The sequence below is a fragment of the Sminthopsis crassicaudata genome, chromosome 4 (genome assembly GCF_048593235.1).
Source record: "Sminthopsis crassicaudata isolate SCR6 chromosome 4, ASM4859323v1, whole genome shotgun sequence".
Lineage (NCBI taxonomy): Eukaryota > Metazoa > Chordata > Mammalia > Dasyuromorphia > Dasyuridae > Sminthopsis > Sminthopsis crassicaudata.
In genome coordinates this window covers 366,651,128-366,672,061 of record NC_133620.1, presented here as the reverse complement: position 1 = coordinate 366,672,061, position 20,934 = coordinate 366,651,128, and the positions used below count along the sequence as shown (strand labels likewise).

Sequence of the window (20,934 nt, the reverse complement as noted above, 5' to 3'; positions counted from 1 at the left end):
GCGTGGTAAGAGGCATTCTCTATGGCTTGTACTGTTGGTCCACTTAGAGACAGAGTGCAAACAAAATAAAAACAAAAACAAAAACACAAAGTGGGGGAGAGGGAGAAAAGAGAAGCCTTGCTACAGGAGTTGTGTAAACTTTTACATAATATTCCCAGTAAAAAGAAAAGCAGGAGCCATTGGAAAATACTCTTTTAAAAAACGCACATTAAAAACAACAGACCTGAAGGCTTCTGAAGCCACAACTAACAGCACTTCACCTCAATGTTTTTTGTTTTTTTCCCTAGCCAATACTGGTGCAAGAAAAACATTTCAATTCAACCTAATGATTCGCTACAATGTCACTTCTACCAGGAAAAGGTAAAAGCAAAGCTTTCTTGCCTCCCCCAGATTAAATGACAGACTTTGGAAAAAAAAAAAAAAAAAGTATACATGTTTCCCTTAAAACATACTTCAAACAATGCAGAGGAAACAGTAAAATTAAAAATAAAAAGTGCTCTCAGGAGCTCTGAGAAAACAGCACCAAATATATTATTTAAAAAATTAAATATTATTTACAAAAGTATATTTCACAAGGTTTTTTTTCTTCTGTATATATTACCCTTTGAAAATTTGTTGAAAGGGGGAATATTTCCTTTGTGCACGCTAACCTTACCAGCACTGACTGACCTTGCCATGTCTAAGTATGGATGTAGTTTAACCCAGTTCACAGGACACCTGTGTTCATCAAGCTGGGTTGCAGCTGCTGTGCTCCAACCAACTCAAGTCAATGGCATCCAGCTTCCAGGCTGGTGCCAGGCCGGGCCGTGGAGACCCCAGACCCCAGCACTCAGGTTCCCAGCCCAATCCAAAGGTGGAACCGGAGATTCTGCTAAGTTTTCCCATTGCAAATGAAGGCAGCTGCTGGCTGAGGTAAAGAACTCCTTCTCGCTCCCCCTTCTCTTCCTTCCACTCTCCCAGCTTTGCCCACCAGCTCCCAGTTGGCTGAACCTACCAGTGGCCTAGGAGTGAGGTCTTTGGTTACGCTCTGAGTAGACAATTTTAAGAAAAAAAAAAAAAAATCAAATATAAGAACTAATCGAGTCCACAAGTTTGACATGGTTTGAGCTCCATTTGTGGTCTCCAATACTGCTAGACACGAAACAGGTCATGGATGGAGCTAACATTGTAAGAAGCACTTATGGTTTAGTCAACACGTACGGGAAACCTAATGAAGGGGGTCATTCTGCTGTTGAGCCTTCTCTTCGGATAGGTGGTGCTGTGCACTTCTGGGGTGCTGCACAAGGGTTCCTCACAGCACCAGGAGTCCCCCCCAGAGAGAACAATGGAAGCTTTCCCAGGGCAGAAAGTGGGGGTAGGGCCAGGGTTTGGTCTCTGCAAACTCACTGCGTATCTTTCCTTGTCTAGGTTTGCTTAAACATTTGCCAAAGTTCCACTTCATTTGTAGTTCTAAAAATCAGGTGAAACTTTCCTTAAAGAGAAGGCTAAATCTCTAAAGGAAAGGGCCCAAGGCCCATATTTCAGTAGGGAGGGAGTGGGAATCCAGCTATTTCAGGACTGGGAAGCTAGCCGGGGAATGTGAAAACTGAAGCTATTTTCTGATGCAATCTAAAGGATTAGAGGAAGCAGAAAAAATTCCTCTAGCAGATTGCAACAAAGTAATCTAACTATACCTCAGTTTCCCTTCTTACTCTTTCAGACTGGCCTAATGGTGTTGGGGCTGTTTGGGGTTTTTTTTTTTTGGGGGGGGGGGTAGTTTTAATTATAAAATGTTGATTTTTTTTTAAAGAGAACCAAAAACTAGATTTGTAAGGAAGAAGTCTTTTTAAACTTTTGCCAGACAGTCAAAAGGAAGAAAGGTCCAGTTTGAGCGAACTTCCAGGCCTAGGTCAGCCTTGGGCCAGAACCACCAGGGCTCAAGAGTTTATCTTGCTACAGGACAGCGACCTAGAGATTCACCCTTTTCATAGCCCTCCCATAATCACCCCTTTCCATCACAGATTCCATCCCAGAAGGCTCCCTGGTTCTGCTGCCTTCAAAGCCCCACTCCATTGCACAGGTTCCCCTTTGCTCCTGAATTAACCACTTGTGACAACTGAGACTTGAATTTTTCAGATTCAGCCTCCTTGAAAAATGAGATGCTGAGAGCGATACACAAGATCACCAGAAAAAATAGAATATTTTAAGCCTGAGAAATGAAATGAACTCAGTTTGAGCGGGCCTCATCATTCACCAGGTACTAGCTGGATTGCTGTAGAACAGACATCACAGTGTGGATGATTAAATGCAAGACAAAGCTTTTTACTCCCAAGCCTTCCTGGCTTGGGCCTCCCCCACTCAACTCCCCCTAATATCACGGACTATGTCCCCTTTTCATTCCTCCCTCCAAAAAAAGAAAAGGTAAGATTAGAATTCATTACTCTTAGTCTGACATCAAATTTAATCGGCTTCCCACTGCTGGGCCACTTTGGTTAATTACTCTACTTTTTCCCATTTGAATTCAGGGAAATAACACTGGGGCCTGAAATGTCTGCCTGCAGAACACATTATCCATAATCTCCAAAGCTTTTAGTTTCCATAGCTGAAAAGACAGGGCTGGAATCAATACCAATCAAACTCTGCATGTGAATCTCCTGGGAACCCCCACCCACCCGTCACTGGGGAGGAGGTCTGATGCTAAGAGATGTTTCCCTCTCCTCCCCATCCCTCCAACTCTCTCCTTCCCACCCCTCACCCATTGTGCTTAGTCAAGGGTTATGGGTCAGGCAGTGGGAGTCGTTTTAACTGCACTGGCTTTCCTATGGTTTTCTTGCTGATATTGGAGCGGTCAACTTGCTGTTCCTAACTTCGTAGGTCACAAGTCAAAGGCCACTGGCCTGGATTTGCCAGAGAGCATGGGATCTTCCATACTTGGTGAAGGGCAGATCCCTCCTTGCCACAATGGGGGAGCATAAGGGAGGGTTCGGAGTAGGGGTGGGCACAGGCAGACACGGTTAGGGAACGAATCAGAGACCCTACCACAAGCTCACCAGCCGCTGACTGTTGCTAACACAGGGTACCCCCAAACCAGCCCAAGGCAATCTGACTCCTGCCCCTACGACTGCATGAACCACAGGAGTCAGAGCCTGCTCTCATGCTGACCTGGCACATTGTTGGGCGTCAGGAACAGAAGCTTCAAAGAGAATTCAGTCATGAGGTATTTTTTAAAAAATCTTCTTTTTGTCCTTTTGGACAAGTTGATAGTTTCAAGGTTCCTAGGTTCCCAGGGTTTTTAAGGAGCAGCAGTTCCTACCTCCACCCTCCCATGCCCACCCCTGCCCCGGGGCTCTCTTCCCTCCTCACACCCCCACACCATCACTATTCTGACTCAAGACGGCTAAGGCCGCCGCTCTGGGGGGGAAGGGGCAGGAGGGTCCCTGGAACTCTCCTTAAAGTAGAATGCTGCCAAGCTCTCGGTGCATCCGTTGCTTTTAGCCAACACTAGAACAGAGAGAGAAGCCAGGGTCATCTCACAAATACATACAAAGCAAAGAAACAGAGAGACAGCAATTTAGGAGGCCAGTCACCAATAAAGATGGAGATAGGGTGGGAGGATGCTCCTGATGCCAAAGCCTCTAAAGGGATGGAACCAAGCGTTCGTTCAGTCACTCTCTCCCCTCTCGGGTACAATGTTCAGTTGGATGGCATTCATTCAGACACTGGGTGGGGGGGCTCCCTCCATTCAATCCCAGCCATTGTCCTTGATCATGTGTGCCAGTTCAATGATGTATTTGCCTTCTTTATACTTCTGGCTGCTCTCAAAGGCATGTTCCTGGTCAACAGAAAAAAGAGAGAGGGGGTGAGAGGTCACGTCCATGGATTGATTAAGCAGCAGTGTGGTGACAGTCCAGTGTCAAAGGACCTGGGTGCAAGGGGCAGCTAGGTGGCGCAGTGGATAGAGCACCAGTCTTGAATTCAGGAGCACCCGAGTTTAAATCTGGTCTCAGACACTTAACACTTCCTAGCTGTGTGATCCTGGGCAAGTCACTTAACCCCAGCCTCAGGAAAAAAAAAAGGACCTGGGTGCAAATCCACATTCTTCATTCTTCCTCCATTTACTATTCGTCGACTTGGAGCAAGTAACTTTTAAAAGTAACTTTTAAGGATTTTCAGCTTCAATAAAATTCCCTAAGTTTCTAAGTAATCAAAAGCTCCATGCTTTGTTGAAACAATTCTCTAAGCTCTTTATATCCTCAAACCAAAATAGTTCTTTTTTTAGTCACGGAGTCCACTCTCATCCATAGCCCCCTCTTAATGAACTAGCCTTGAGTTCTTCCTCAAGATCTGAGATGCCCCTTCCTTTCAGGACTTGTTGTTATAGGATTTGATACCCAAATATGCAAAAGAAACATGGTGAAATGTGGAATTTCATAGGTTGATAGACCTTGCTCTTGAGGGTCAAAAATGATATATCGGGGGGAAAGGGAGAAGGTAACATAGATTGGGTGAAGCATGGGACATCTCCACTGACTAAATGGTTATAAGATGATCACAGAATGGTCCAGAGGTACAAAAATAAATTGGGGTACTTTCCAAAGTATCAAGGCATCCCACACATGCTGGGACATGGAATTTGAGTAAAACAGGATGGAGATATCTTTGTCAGAATTCTTGGGGTTGTGTAAGTGAGCCTCATAATTTGATAATAAGTAGTGAACATTAAAGTTTCAAGCCCACCACAAGAACTTATTAACCTTTATATGATTCTCACAAAATCACTTCTAATAATTAGCATTTTATCATATAAGGTGGTACAGTGGATAAAATACTGGGTCTAGAATCAGGAAGACTTGACAATGGGATCAGGATGATCTGAATTCAAATCTAGTCAAGATACTTAATAGCTATATGATGTAATAGTAAGTCTAATTGCTTTGGTTTCCTCATCTGTAAAATAATCTAAGAGAAGGAAATGGCAAACCATTCTGGTATTTTGCCAAGAAAACTCCAAATGGGGTTACAAAAAGTTGGACATAACTAAAAAAACTTGACAAAAATGACTGAAACAACAACACAGAATGAAGACTACATCTAAACTTTATTATCATTATACTCATTATCACAAGGAAAGGGAAGAGAATAAACATCTAGAGAGCACTTAATTGTGTGCCAGGCACTGTGCCATTTTACAAATATCTCCTTTGATCCTTACAAAAACCCTATTATGACCATCTTACAGATGAGGAAAACAAGTCAGACTTGCTCAGAGTCCTAGAACTAGTAAATATCTGAGGCTAGATTTGAATTCAGGCCATCCTGACCCCATCATATCACCACAAGGACATCAATAGATCAAAGACCTATAACAGTATTGTATAAGAATTTCAGTGGGCAATCAATCACTTAAAGTGAATTTGGAGATTTTCCATCTTAAGACTGTTTAATATAAACTTTACTTCTGAGATAAGGAAACTGAGGCTGAAAGAAGTGACTTGCTAATGTCATAGGACTAATAAACAGTGGAGCCAGGATTTGAATGTGGGTCCTCTGATTCTTTCCACTGCGTGTGATTTTTTTTAAGAGTGTCCTGAGTCTTTTCTTGTACAACATAACAAATATGGAAATAGATTTAAAACAATTACCTATATTTAACCTGTATCAGATTGCTTGCTATCTTGGAGAAAGAGAAAATTTTGAAACAAAGTTTTATTAAAAAAAAAAAAAAAAAAAAAAAAAAAAAAAAGTTGCAAACTATGTTTGCCTGTATTTGGAAAAATAAAATACTATTAATTTTTTTTTAAGTTCCCTGAGGTTCAGAAGAGTTAAGTACCTTGTCCACAGTGATACAAAAATAATGAATGGCAGGGACTTGTCCACGACCATAGCTAATGAATTTGGACTCAGGTCTTCCTGATTCCAGTACCCTGTCCACTAGTCAACAATTCCTATCAAAAAGAAAATCTTTAGTATGCTATCTTAAGAAGCTTAGAGCTTGTTAAAAAGCCTTATCACACAGGATTCTTCTCTAACAAGGCTCCCCTTGTCATCCTCACCATCTTTTGAAGCACACCAAGATTGGAACCTTTCTGAAATGTGCTGAATGAGTTGAATAGAGAAGCAAAGCATTGTGGGGAACAAAAAGGTTTCCCTTTTAACTTATATACTTATATCTTGTTACTTTACTTCTCCTCCACAGAAATCATGGGCTACAACAAACAATGTAGTAGGAAAAAACCTTCTGCCAAGCAACATCAGTATCAGATCTCCTAGCCAAAAAAAAAAAAAAAAAAAAAAAAAAAAATCCATACTTCTGGTGATTTAACCAATGAATTTATTATTCTAGCTAATAAAACCCTACAGTGGAGTGGTTGGTGAGGAGAACAATTTTATTATCATGGACATAAGAACATCTGGAGAGGCTGCCTGACACATAATGGATACGAAACTTTTCTCAAGATTCCATAAGACCTGAGTTCAAGTTCTCTCTCTGTTATATCTGCTAAGTAAATCTGGAGTGAGTCACAACTCAGTGCCTTTAAATGTCTCTATAAGACTATAAAAGCAGATACTAATCTATAAGAGGAAGAAGTTGTCACAAGATTCCCTTTCTGTTTCTGTCTGTCTGTCTCTCTCGGCTAGTTGAATGAAGAAAAACCACTTCCAACAGTTGAGTATGGCTAAAAACCTGTATCATCTATCTATGGATTCACCTTCTTAAGTACATTCAAAGCCGGAGTGCTTTCCTTATGTTCTAAGATAGTACAGAGTGGCATTCTCCCCCAAATACTTTGTATATGCTTACTGATGTGTGTTGTCTCTCCCATTAGAATGTAAGTTCCTTGAAATCAGGGCAGTGTAGTAGTGTGTGCAGTGGTGATGACTGATACTTAATGACTTGTGTGAAATTGTCTTTGTCTAGAAGTTGGATGAGACTTTGGGGTTGGAAGAGTGGAGCTATGGAGCTCATGGTTTTGTTTTTTTGTTTTTTTTGGGGGGGGGTTTGTTTTTGTTTTTTGTTTTGTTTTTTTTTGCAGCTTATAAACATTTAGTTCAGATGTGTAGTTAGATTTAAGAACAGCAATCAGTGCTCAGTTAAAATCTTATCTTATGCTATGATCTTGGGAAAATTAGCTTTTCTATATATATATATATATATATATATATATATATATATATATATATATATATATATATATATATATATGTATATATGTATAAAAGGAATTAGCTAATTTCTTAAGTCCCTTCCAGTTTTCAATCTATTACCCTGTTGGGTATTACACCTGTTGCTTTGAGAATCAAATCACTCTACAAATAGATTCCACAGACAGAAGGCAGAAAGCTTAAGAATTGCCAACTCCTTTCCCTTTCTTCCATAGAACCAAGTTTAAGTATTTGTATTTTTGCATGGGTGCATGGGTGTGGGTGTGGGTACAGATTTTAGAATGGGAGAAGATGAAAATGTGTAGAATAGTAGGAGATTCGAGAAAGAAGCAAGACAGTTTTTAAACTAACAGACAAATTTGGCAAATTCAGAAATGACAACATACATGCTGGATTTGCTATATTTTTTCAAAAGTAATGCAATACCATTTAAGAGGGTCTGATGATGTGTGTTGAGTAAAGATTTTTTTTTTAAAGAAAAGCAGAATAGGAAAGATGGAGAACAAGGATGTGTTATGACATTAAGTGTCTGCAGGGTAGAGGACATACACATACAAAGCAAAGCTTTGTACCACCCGGTTACCTCTACAAAGTCTGGAAACTGGGTCATAATGGAGAGAAAACAAGTCAATTCAGTAGGCCACAGAAATCAGAGGGATGAAGAAATCATGAATAAAGGAAATTGATAAATAATCCCCCAAAACTTATTCTTGTTTTTAATTCTGAACTCCCCTCCCACAGAACCTTTACAGCCAAAACTGACTGACTTTGCATCTTGCCTCTTATCCAGTGTTCCTTCTCAAACAGATGAGTAATCAAATGGTCAACAGAAGCAGTAGAAAAACCTACAAGATAATTAATCTAATGACTTCAGAGTTCCTCCTTCTAGCTTTAGAAGGATATGGGTCATAAAATGAATTTGAACATTGAATCCTTGATGGGGTTTGAAAAAGCCAGTTTAATCTATTTGATGTCTGCTCTTAGACTAAGCTCAAAATGTAGGGGGCCCAAGTAAATGCAAGCAAAATTCTGATGTTCCAAATATTTTTAAGTTAATGTGGGTGGGTGGGTGGAGGGGTAATTAGAATTGGAATTTAGTTCCCTCCCTGCCCTTCCTCCTGTGGAAGAATACTGTTCTTTTTCCTCCTTTAGAGAGGTTCTTCCTCATGCTACAATGGAAAATGCATTGGTTCAGTAGCTGGAAGTTGGATTCCAAATTCAATTCTGGCTCACACTACCTGCATGACTTTAGGAAAATCCTTAGGGTCTGCCCCCATCTTTCTGGAGCAGCGAGGTGAAACAGTGGATTGAGTGCTGGAATCAGGAAGCCCTGTGTTCAGGATTTTTGCAAGAAAATCCCCAAGGGGTCACATAAAGAGGCAGACTGGAGCAACACTGAATAATAGATAATAACAGTAATAGCTCCTACCTGGACCTCAGTTTCTTCATCTGGGTGATTAATGGCAGTGGCGGTGGGGATGGGAGGCAGGGGGGCAAGGGTGACTTTGGTCTAACTAGATTCCTTCCAGCTCTAGTTCTATGACCCTTCTAGAGTTAAAAGTAGATTATGTTGGCTGGCAGGGAAAGAAGAAACATGGAACTGATATGTTAACTGCCCTTTAGGAAGACCCTGAGGCATTTCCTAAAAGATAAATTATCTTCTGGAAACCCTGGAGGTTGTTCTTTTTGAATACTAATGCTCAAATACTCCAGCGTGTCAGAGGGCTGACTGAGAGGAGATATGGTGTGTACATACAGCAAGTTCACGTGCACACACATACACAAAACAGTATAAAAAGGAAAAAATTCAACCAATGGATACTGTCGCCATGGCAACTGCATCTGGGGTTGAAAACCACCAAGTGAGACAGAAAAATTCTCAGGATACCAGGCAACCAGAATTTCTGGGGAGAGTAGGTCACTGCTGCTCATTCTTCCTGCCCCAGGGAACAACAAGTATCCCCTAGGAAAATCACACTCTCCCCCAGAGTGTCCAAACTTGGCTCCATATAAAGGTGGGGAGAAGGCAGGGATGGTCTCAAGATGTAGTCTTCTGATCCCCAGTGTTGGCTCAGGCTGCCATGGCACAAAGGACTAGAGAAGCGGGGGCTACTGGTCCTAATGCTGGCTAATGCAAGGCAAACAACAAGCTGGAAAGTGGACAGAGAAGAGGAATAAGGATGGGGAAGGACCTTGAGTCCATATCCTGTACGGTCTATTAAAGGAACTGAGCACATCTAACTAGAAAGATTTGAGTGGAAGGAACCTGGAGCATGGACCATGATATGAAAGCTTGGACTTGATCTGTTTGGCCCTAGAGAGTAAAATTGGGAGTAATGGATGTAAATTACAAAAACCCAAGTTTAAATTCGTTGCCAGAAAAAACCCAACAACCAGAGTGATTTCAAAGTGCGACGGGCTACCGCAGGACCAGCTCTTCCTCCTCAGGGGCAGGATCGGGTAGGCGCCATCTTTAGTGGCTCTATAACAGGGATACCATTTGCTGATTATGAGATGGACGAGAAAACAGGAGGTTCCTCCTTGTACTGCCCTCACAGAGAAGCCATGGAACACAGCAGAAACCTGTTAGCCTTGGAATTTTTGAGTCTTCCGCTTACTTATCGTCTACAAAATGGAGCTCTGCGCCCCTTACCTGTCGGCCTTAAGAGTCAGGAGAGAAATGGACCTGAATGTTGCTTTGACTGACATCACCTAGCTGTAAGACCATGGCAAAGTCACACAACCTCACGGAGCACTTAGCAACAGTCCTTCGTGAGGAGAAAACGGGGCTCAAATGCGTGCTTTGAACCCTTAAAAGCAGGTCCTTCTCACAAAGCATTCTCCATCCCCAGGTGCTAGCACCTGCTTCCAAAGCCCCTCCCCCCCAAGGGGCCAAGGCCATCCTACTTACATATTTCCAGCCCAGAGTGGTTTTGCAGTTTTCACAGTAGATGTCTGCAACTGCGTGTAGCCCCGTTAGCAACACTCGCTCTTCCGCAGGTCCACAGCCCACATTAACTCTGTGCCAAAGAGTGGGGGTGGGGGAGAGAGAAAGGAGAGAGATGAATGCAGGCTGCATCCACAGTCCCTTGAGCTGAGCTACCTGCAAGAATGAACAGGGCAAGAACTCCCTAAAAGCAGCTGCTCCCGGGGGAGAGGTGGGGGTGGGGGGAAGAGAAGAAAGCTTCAGGAGCAAGAGCAAAGCCCCAGAGACAGGCAAAAGTCAGGTCCTGGGACAAAGGGATCTCAGATTGTTCCATTCTGGTCCAGTGTGCCTGCTGGAGAGAATGGCCTTTCTGTCCTTCTGTACAGAGGAAAGGCTTCCTTTGCTAGTCACTTCTCTTTCAAACCCAGATTCAAACCCAACTCAATTTATGAACAAATGGGTCTCAGGAAAGGAGACTTTGTAGACCAGAGAGTCTTAGCGTCACAGGAGCATAGATTTAGAGTTGAAAGGGCCCTTAGAGGTCCATATTACAGTCTAGACCGATCACTGAGGCCCAAAGGGATAAGGTGACTGACCCTAGATCACATTGGCAGCAGGTGGCAGGTAGGATTTGAACTCAGGTCTTCTGACACTAGACTCAGCACTCTTCCCACTGTAAATCCCAAAATTAGTTTTATGACCTTTGAAACCATTCTTAAACATCAAATTCATTTTTCAAACAAACTATAAAAAATGTATTATGAAATTATATATTACTTTAACAATTTACAGTTATCATTATTTATTTTGGGGGGAGAGAGGGGAGAATGGCCCCTCCAAGAAGAGGACCCTTCTAGCCGGACTGAACCAAGTTTATATCAAATGACAGGTGATCACAAACATATGCAGGGTCAGTGAACACTTGTCTAAATATGTACTAAGTCTTATCCCAATACTTCTCAGTCAGCCTGGACTCTCTCCTCCAGGGAAATTGTGGTACATGCCCCAGCACTTGGGGAGGTGGGGGTGGAGGTTTAGAGCTGCTCCATTAGCCTGGCCTACTCTGAGTTTTATTGTTCTGTTGAGTGGGTTGGCCTTGGCTCAGTCATGATTGGATTTCCTTCTTTTCTAGCTGTTCCAATGGTCCTCAGCTTTCTCACCTTTAAAATGAGTAGACTGGACTAGAATAAGGTTTCTTAACCTAAGATACACTAGAAGTCTATGGCTATAATTTAAAGCACATGCATATATAATTGGTTTCCTTTGTTTATTTTATACATACGTAATTATGTGTATAATAAAAGAAAACCAATGACATACATATATAAAAGTTTTATTTATTTAAAAACATGATTCTGAAAAGGAGTCCATATGCTCCACTCTTGGGGGAAAAAAATAGTCCCTTCCCACTTTGACATTCTAGACTTCTATGAATCCTGTGAGGTCTGCTGGAGTTTGGTCATAAAACTTCTTGCCTGAGGAGGCTGGGGGAATACCCTTGGGGGCGAGATGTGTGGGTAAGGGAGAGGCAAGGATCTCAGAAAGCATTTCACTAGCCTGCAACTCTAAGGTGTGTGTGTGTGTGTGTGTGTGTGTGTGTGTGTGTGTGTGTGTGTGTATGAGAGACAGAGAGAGTGAAAGAGAGACAAGGAGAACAAATGGAGAAATGACATTTTAATTTGGAAGCTATTTCTTTAGTCTCTCTAGTCCCTCCCACCACCCTCTCCAAAAATAGAAAAACAAATATCCCTGAGGTGACCATCAGAAGCAAACCAGGGAACATAATCCTCCATGGACTGTATTTTTTAATTTATGTCCTAGGCAGTGTCTCATCAGAACAGGAGGCAGCTCCTACTGTTTAATTATCCTCCAGGGTTGCTTTTTCCATCTTCCAAAGATGCAAAGAACAATTTAATACCACTTCCAAAAGAGACACTCACACTGAATTAAAGAGGTAAGCTCGTCCTTGACTTCCTTGGAACGACTGAAATGCAAGAAAACAAATCAATAGTTAGATACAAATGGCATGCGTCCACCTGTTGGGGAAACCTGGGCCTAGCTAGGTAACAACCACCCAAAGGACTTCAGCAGGCTGAGGTGCTATCTGCAAGGTAACAAAGCACAGAGCCAGAGGCAGTCTGGAGAGAGGAGCATTCTAGGCTGCTTCCAAGTTCCTGTTTGATGAGATGGTAGGTAAAAGAAAAACAAACAGACATTACTAGAGTCTTTGCCTCTGTGTATGCAGCCAAGGCTACCTGGGATAGTCCTTCCTCGAGCCTCTGCTTTGGCTTTTGGTTTTGGGGGGAGGGGAAGCCCGTTGGCCCTCAGAGCGGGCGAATCCACCACTTCCTACAGTCAGAGAGGGTGTGACAACCAGCTGGGGCAGTTTCATTTCCTGGTTCTCAACCATCACCAGGAGGGAACCTGCTGGAGGCCCAAGGCTGCAGAAGGAGGGCTAAGGTTTCAGAACAGAACCGCCCAAACCATTTTGTCATACTCGCTTCCTCCCCGGAGCCCACACTCTATTTGGACACATGCGGAGCCACAAGCCCTTCCCTGACCTCTCGGTGGCCAAACAGCTCATAAAACACTGCTCTTGTTTCCAGCCCTTACACAGGAGCGTCTTTCTCTGGGCCTGAGGCGGTGGGGAACTGGAGAAGCAGGAACTACAGTCCACGGGGGTGATCTGGTATCTCCCTCTGTGAACACGGGCCCCATTCGTGTCTCCCTGGCTCCAGTTACACCGGGATGTCTTGCTGACATGAGACTGCTAATGTTCTGCATTGCTGCCTGCATTTTTAATAGCTTCTGACAACCATCCCCTGAATTAAATGTCCTGGGCTGCTGGGGGTGTTGGTGGGCTGAGCCTGGTGAGAGCTGAGAGAGAATGCCCCCCTTCATTCAGAACACCTAGCCACCAAATCCACCAGTATTTATTTAACTGTCTTAAAAACGCCTGGCCCTGTGCAAGGTGCTGGGAATACAAAAGACAAAAAGAAATAGCTCCTTCCCTGAAGGAGCTTATAATCAGTCAGACAGGGGAGAATTTACAAAACATATAAGTCTATGTACTCACAAAACACGTACAAAATAAAATCATAAAGGCAAGATTGCCTTAGGGAAGCTGGAAGTCTGGCTAAGCAGAAGCTGGGGAAAGAATCAGGAAAGATATCGTGTAGGAGGGGAAGTCTGAACTGAGCTCAGAAAGAAATCAGGTGCAGGAATTAGTGAGTCATTAAGCAAGAAACCAGTCAGGAAATTCACTGCCCATAACTGATCCCCACCCTCAAATGTCATCCCGGGAAGATCCAACATTCCCAGTACCTATCATGGTTCCTGACACAAAGTAGACAAAGACTGTAACATCAAAACTCTTGACTAGAAAGGACAAGGGCAGCTGGGTGAGAATCAAGACTCCTCTTCCAGAGTTCAAATCTGGCTTTATACACTTTGCTTCTTCGCTGTATGGCCCTGGGAATGTCGTTTAACCCTAATTTGCCTCAGTTTCCTCATCTGTAAAATGAGTTGGAGAAGGCAATGGCCAACCACACTAGCATAAAGCCCCATGTAGGGCCATATAGAGTCAGTCATTCTTGAGAATGGGGGTTAATTCATTCTTTGTATCCCCAATGACTAACAAGGAGGGCTAGGACTATGGTGATACTTGAATGCTGATACTCAGAAATGGAATCACAACTAAGTGGAGCTTCCAAGGAAAAATGCCTGCAGGGACAAAGGATTTGTAGACTAGGAACTTCAATAGTCAAATGGCCTTAATTAAGTCTCTGGGTTTTGAGCTCATCCCCTTTAAAAATGAAGAAGTTAGTCAATAAGGTCTTTTCCATCACTCTAGTTTCATGGTCCCAGAGTCCATTTGTCCGAGAAACACCCACTATTAAACTTTTAGATCCATAGCTCATAGCATGTGAAAACTGATCCTAGAGGGCAGAGAGGAAAAGGCCACTAAAAAGCAACTGGGGAGCCTAATATAGCTTTAACCAACCCTCATGGGGTAAGAAAACATTGAGGGAGAAGAACGTATGGAAAAATGCTACAGGGCTGAGAAGGAGAAAGCTTTTTTAAATTTTTTTAATTTTTTTAAATTACTGCATGCTGGTAGATACCAGGAAAGGAAGCCAACATGACAAGCTTCCTGTTTTACATCACTTTGTACCATTTCTGATCTCCATTTTGTAACATAGGATACATACAAACATCTTGTTTTGCAACTAAAATACGAACTGCCATTTTTACAATCATTATAATAGGGATCATGTCGGTAGCTAGTATACACCACTGGGGACCCACTACCTCCCAATGTTGTAAGCACTCAATATATGTTTTTTGTAATTAATAATCAGAGCATGGACAGATGGCAGAGCAAAGAAGGAAAATCCAAACTGGCCAGCGACCATTTAGGTTGCAAGCGTTACACTGGAATACCTGATCCCTCATTCTCCCTTCTATTCTGCATGTCTAAGCTAAACCATGCTGTGCTGATCTAGTATAGACGCATTCCCTCAGATACCCACAGGAGATGATTAGGGAGTCTAGGGCAATGCTCGTATGAATCTCTAATTCTCCTGCCTGACATCAGAAGACAGATCACACTTTGGAAGGCAAAGCCTCTCTCTTTGGCTTTCACCCTAGGGAACTAATGCTAAGTCAACATTTTAAAGGGGAAAGCAGCCCCAGAAGAATGGGGATCTTGCAAACAAGACCCTCAGGAAGAACCCAGGCTGGGTTCCCTTTCAGACAGATCCCTTTGGGGGCTCCCACAAAGCCTTCTCTTTAGCCAGCCTCAAGCTGACAGGAGCCAGCAGAGGAAGTTAAGGAAGCAATTAGAGAGTTAAGCAAACAGAATTCCAGACCAGGGAGAGATCCAGCAGACTAGACTGTAGGCCCATTTGTTTGCTGTCAATACTGCCAGGCCCCAAGGCAGCTCTTTTCCAGGACCTGAACACCAATTGAGGCTGGCTTTTAGACCTTCAGGAAAAGTGATTTTTATAACTCAAATGTTATGACCTTTAAAGAATAGCTCCTGGCCCAGCCCTCTGTCTTCTAAAAACAACGAAAAAAAAAAAATGGCTTTCCTATTTGGTAGCCAAGCCACTTATTACTTATTTTTGGCCACTTGGAGAGCCTGGATTGGGAGTAGCTCTCATTACCAGCAGCAGAGCCATTTTTAAAAAGAGGCCATGCTCAGGTTGGGAAGGGGCCTCAGAACAAGCACATGCACATTCCCTCCCATATCTTGGCTGTTCTTCTCAAGTCTCCACCCTTTACCTCAATTCTGCTCTCAAAGGGCCTGCTTATTCCAAAGGAGTCTCCATTTTCCACTTCCCATGCCAGAGAGCCTGGATAGTTTTTATCCTAAGAGTGGGGACCATATTTCCTAAATCTTCAAATTAGGGCACCTGGCCTATTATGCACTAAGGACAAAAGTGACTACAGTCCCTGCTGTCAAGGAGCCTGCATTCTCCCAGGAGACACGTAAGCTGCATATAAAGTATAGTAATTTTAATTTTAGGGCAGCTAAATACACAGTGGATAGAGCATTGGGCTTAGAGTCAGAAAGATACGTTTAAATATGGCGTCAGATAAATACCTGTGTGACCCTTTTTGCCTCAGTTTCCTCATCTATGAAATGAATTAGCGAAGAAAATGGCAAACTACTCCAGCATTTTCGTCAAGAAAACCCCAAATGGGGATAATAGACTAGCCCAAAATGAAATGAAAAGTATAAATATTAGTGCATTAGTTTCTTTGGAAATGTAATTGTTTCCTATGCTCATAAGGGAATATCATCAAAAAGAGTAAAGAAAAGAAAATCTCAAATGGGGGTCACAAGACTCAGACACAACTTGAACAACAATTTTAATGACTTCTAACAATTATTCCCTGATGTTCTGTACTTCTGAGAGGTGCGCAGTGAAGCTAAGAGGGGGTGAGATTTTGAGGGGAGATCAACAAATCTAAGAGAGAACTAATCCAATCCCTTCATTTTATACAGAATGAGGCCCAGAATAGGTAAGGGAATTTGCTCACAGTCACATAGGTCATTAACTCAAAGAACCCAGGTCAGATTCCAAATTCAAGAAAATATATCTCTATCCTTAAAAAGTAACAATCACCACAAGTCTTTCCTTGTGGGGGTTGATTTTTTTCCCTTTTTTGGGGGGGTCAGGCAGTTCCAGGTAAGTGACTTGCTCAGGATCACACAGCTAGTTAAGTATCTGAGGCTGTATTTGAGTTCAGTTCCTACTGATATCAGTGGTCTATCTACTACACCATCAGTTGTTGGGCCTATCTTGGAAAATCTGAGACATAAAATAATCAAATATTCCTGACTTGATGTCAGGAACTAGGGATGCAAGGACAAAGGGAATGGGGTCATGGTCATGCTGGGCAGCTCCAAATAATCCCTCATCCCCAGACTTCCAACCTCCAAAGAGCTGCCGAGAGGGTCTTTGCTATCCCTGAAAGTAAGAACACTGGAAAGGAGGCAAGATCTGTTCTCTTTAAAATAAATTTCACTTGGCAGATTTTTTTTTGTTCCTTTCCTCACCCCTCCCACCAACCTTTTCAGTGGTCTCCTTTCTACATAGTGCCATCCTTCAGTCAATTAATCAACAAGTATGTATTAGGCAGACCTTATGTTAAGCTTATGGGATACAAGTACAAAAAATGACGCAAGCCCTATTTTTACAGTATTCTTGTATTCTAATAACACAATAATAATCTCTCTCTAGGCAAATAGGCCCACATACTCTCTCCTATTTATCTTTGTTTTAGGGACAACTTGGTATAGTGGGGATTTGAAAAAGAAGATCTGAATTTGAATCTCAGTGATGAGATCCTGACTTACTAAATGGGGTTGATAGAAAGCCTGAAGTACTGATAAAATTATTCTCTGCAGCAGGAAAGGGCACCAATGGGGGTCTTAGAGCTGGTTTTCTTCCACTTCTGCTATGAAGCAGTAGAAAGAAAGAATTGAGTACCTGAATTCAAATCCCGACTGTCTATTCTAGGTACCTAGTTTTTTGACCTTGGACCAAATTACAATTCTGTAAGTCAGTTTATTCATCTGTAAAAAGAGTGAATGGGACCAAATTATCTTGAAAGTCCTCTCCAACTATAAACCTTATGACCTTATGAAAAAAATCTAAGAAGAGCTATCTATACCCTAATGTGAAGTCAGTATATTCTTTTTTTTCTAGGGATTACCTGTGTTTTTGAAGAATTAGTACTCATTCAACCTCATTCAGATACCATAGAAGAGGTCTGACAGGAAGAAAATTCAAACCTTTTTGAAGAGCCACAGCAGAAATGCAAATTAGATTTTGTAATGGCAAAAAAAAGAGGCAAATACAATAGGAGAAACAGGGTTTAACCCAATCTGGTATAGGAAGGAGTAAGCAGACCCTGCCTAGAGTGTGGCCATCATAAGATTTGCAGCACAGAAAGATTTTTTTTGATAGGAAAATAAAAGGGTTTATGGAAAACCATAAGATGGGAGAAGCTTGGATGAGATTTTTTTTTTCTTTAACCCAGTAGAAGTAAAAGAAGCCATAACTGAAAACCAATGATACTAATGGTATGTGGCTTTCTTGAGGTTTGCTTCACACTTCTTCTGGGCCCAGAAGATCACAAAGACAAAATCAGAAAGAACTCTGAATTTGGAACTGGATAGAGCACCAGCCCTGAATTCAGGAGGACCCGAGTTCAAATCTAGTCTCAGACACTTAACACTTCCTAGCTGTGTGACCTTGGGCAAGTCACTTAACCCAGATTTCCTCAGGGAAAAAAAAAAAAGAAATGATTTTGGGTGTCAATTTCCTCTCCTATTAATTGACTAAGGCCTCTTCCAGCCCTATCCCTAAGGACTGATTCAGAGCAGACATTCTGCCCATTAAAAAAAAAAAAAAAAAAAAAAAAAAATCTCTTGTGCCCTCAGGGAAAACTGAGCTTTGTAGATGAAGCAATGGAAACAGAACCCTTAGATGGGTTTCACTGTGGGATAAAAGAAAGGTTTTGCTCCTAGTAAATTTCAGGCACACGGGACAGAAGTGGATTGAGATTCTTAGCCACCTCCTACTGACTATACAAGTCTTGAGTGGTAGGGAACGCTATCTCCCTGCCCACGTGGGGATCAAGCGAATGTAAGCATCCTGTACTAGGGACAGGCCAGAATCCAACCAATGTCAAAGAGAGGAGCACCAATGGCAACCATGGACCTGCGTACAGTGGTTGATTTCATGGACTACAAGTATTCGGCCTTTGGGGGAGAGGTGCAGAGAGAAATCTCTTTGAGGTCAAAATAAGCTACATTCTTAGCTGCCAGAGTCTAAACCAATGCCTTCTGCCTTGCAAAATCAATTGAGCCTAATCCAGCTTGGAAATCACCTTTAAGGAAGCACATGGGGAAAAAGTAGGGAGGGTGACTTGGAGGAGAACAATGAAGATGATGAAAAATCCCACAATTAGAATATGAATTCTGTTTAAAGAAACGGGAATTATTTAGCAAGAGGAAAGGGGAGGGGGGAGAAACAAGGGGAGGAGGGAGAGTATTTTAGGTATAAAAAGAATTTTCTTTCTTCTTTACATAAATAGGATCAAGAGGAAATTAACACATTAAAGTAAGAGAAATAATAGACTAGCCATGAGCACATTTCCTAACTGTGGGAGTGCTAGTACACAGTAGACAACACAAGCCTTGTAAGAAAGCTGGGGAATTCCCCCAGGCCAATTTCTTTGAGAAGTAAACAAAAATCTATATATTACTACCTCAAGGCAGGGGGTTAGACAAGATGATTTCGGTAGTAGTTGGTAAGTAATATTTAATAACACATATCACTTTAAGATACACAGAGCAATTTTTATAATATTTTATCGAACAACCCCAAGAGGTAGCCGCTGTTGTCTCATTTTACAGATGATGAAATTGAGGCAGACAGAAGTTAAACAATTTACCTGAGGTTACACAGGTAAGAAAGTATGTGTTCAGGCCTTCTTGAGTCCTGGCCCAGCATTTTATAGACTTCTGCCCAATATTCCACAGCCTATGCTTACAAGGCACTTCACCCTTTTGAGCTGTTTCCTCCTAAGAAATTTTGTCTTTGAATCCCCAGTATCTACCATGCTTCCTGGCAAAAAAAAAAAAAAAAAAAAAAGGCTTGATCTCTCAGGTTTTCCAAGATAAGCCAGTTTTAAGGAAAGACTGTGGCAGTGGTGGGTGGTTTTTAAGGGTAGATATCCTTTCTGTATTTACACTGTGACTTGCTTTCTTTTACAAGATGACCTAGTGATTTTGTATTTCTATCTCTGTGAAAGGGTTGGATTAGGCTGGCCTTCCTGACTCCACTGAACCACCTATCCTTCTATCCATTAGAGTTTCATGTTTCTGTGAATTATAGGTGTCTCCACACACTCACTGGGAGACAAGACAAATGGAGAAGGAACTGGGAGGAAATGTCTAAGTGATGCATTTGAGTGTCATGAATTCTAAGGACTTGAAAAGACAGAAATTGGGGAAGAAGCTGCCATATCGTATTTGTTAAAAAGGGGTTACTAGGAACTTAGTTACTTATCATCAGATTGGAAATCTTATCTTTCCTAGGAGTTAGAGTGGCAAAGGCCAGGTTTGAACAATTCAGGAGTAGCCCTCCTCCTCCCCCCAAAATACTAAGCAATTCACATTTACATAGAGAAGGTATGGCTAACTAAGCCTAGGCAAGCAAATAAAAAGTCCCCCCTTTAATTTTAATTTTTCAATACTTTGAAAAAAAGGCCCCTTTAATTTTAATTTTTCAATACTTTGAGTTTCCTGGGTCCAGGCCTCTCTACATATGATCTTTAAAACACTTTCCTTAAAGCAGACCTTATAAAGTGGATATTATCATCCCTTTTTACAGACGCAGAAACAAAGTTTGAGGATGAGTGACAACCAGTTAATATCTAAGGTACTCGTATTTAATATTTTATTATAAAATGAAAAAACTTTTCCCTCCAAGCCAAAGTCTCTTCCATCCACATTCCACCTTTATCCCTAGATGTCATCTTTAGAACTTTAAAAGATGGGAAATGAGAAGGAATACATTATGGGTTCTGACCATCTTGGCAGTCTCCCCAGAGAACTAAGCCTATGAACACATTCAAAAGGCTGCTCCAGTTAGTGGATAGAGCCCTGAGTTCAAATCTGAACTCTTTAACTACCTCTGTGATAGTGGGCAAGTCACTTCACCTTGCTTGCCTTGGTTTCCCCATCTATAATATAAGTTGGAAAAGGAAATGGCAGAAACCACTCCAAAATCTTTGCCAACAAAACTCCAAATGGGGGTCACAAAAAGTTGGGACACAACTGAAATGATGGTCCATAAAGTAAAAATTAAAAACAAAAATTACTTCTCCAGAGAGTTCTAGGAACCTCACTCAGCTCAAGTTCAGACAATGCTGTTGTCACCAACTGAACCAAAAGCAAGAGAACCTCTCCAAATCGGTGGCAAAGGGTTAGGAATGAAGAAAGCCAATGTAAACATTCAACCAGTGGGAAAACTCAGGTTGCCAACTTTCAACATCCTTCCCAGGCTCTCTAATCACCCAGGGAAAATGAGACACTAAAAGTTGACATCTCCCTAAAAAGATAAAAAGAAACCCAAAAGCTATGTAATTGTTGACCGTTCTTGAGAAGGGCTAGACACCTTTGGTTAAACTCTGATCTAGCTATTGTTGACAATAACTGTTTTGGTATTACAGTGGGGGGGAAGGGGGAAAAAAAAGCCTGTACTTTTCTGAACAGATTTTAACTAGGTGAAAAAGGCAATTCCATATAGCTGTTGTCACATTTTGGCACATAAACAGAAACA

At 41.9% G+C, this 20,934-nt stretch overlaps 1 protein-coding gene across 3 annotated transcripts in view; it reads right to left on the bottom strand.

The window, feature by feature from the left end:
- Positions 1-1,730: 1,730 nt before the first annotated feature.
- The window catches only part of YPEL2 (yippee like 2), a 65,710-nt gene continuing 46,506 nt past the window's right edge, over positions 1,731-20,934 (bottom strand). For 2 of the 3 annotated variants that reach the window (XM_074261958.1, XM_074261959.1), the window contains exons 3-5: positions 12,010-12,053; positions 10,055-10,163; positions 3,505-3,811 (exon numbers count right to left, since the gene is read on the bottom strand). In XM_074261958.1, coding sequence (XP_074118059.1) covers positions 3,722-3,811; positions 10,055-10,163; positions 12,010-12,053 — 243 coding nt within the window. In that variant the 3' untranslated portion in view covers positions 3,505-3,721. Of the gene's footprint in view, positions 3,812-10,054; positions 10,164-12,009; positions 12,054-20,934 lie in introns of all 3 variants that reach the window. The other variant, XM_074261960.1, reaches the window with a different exon arrangement.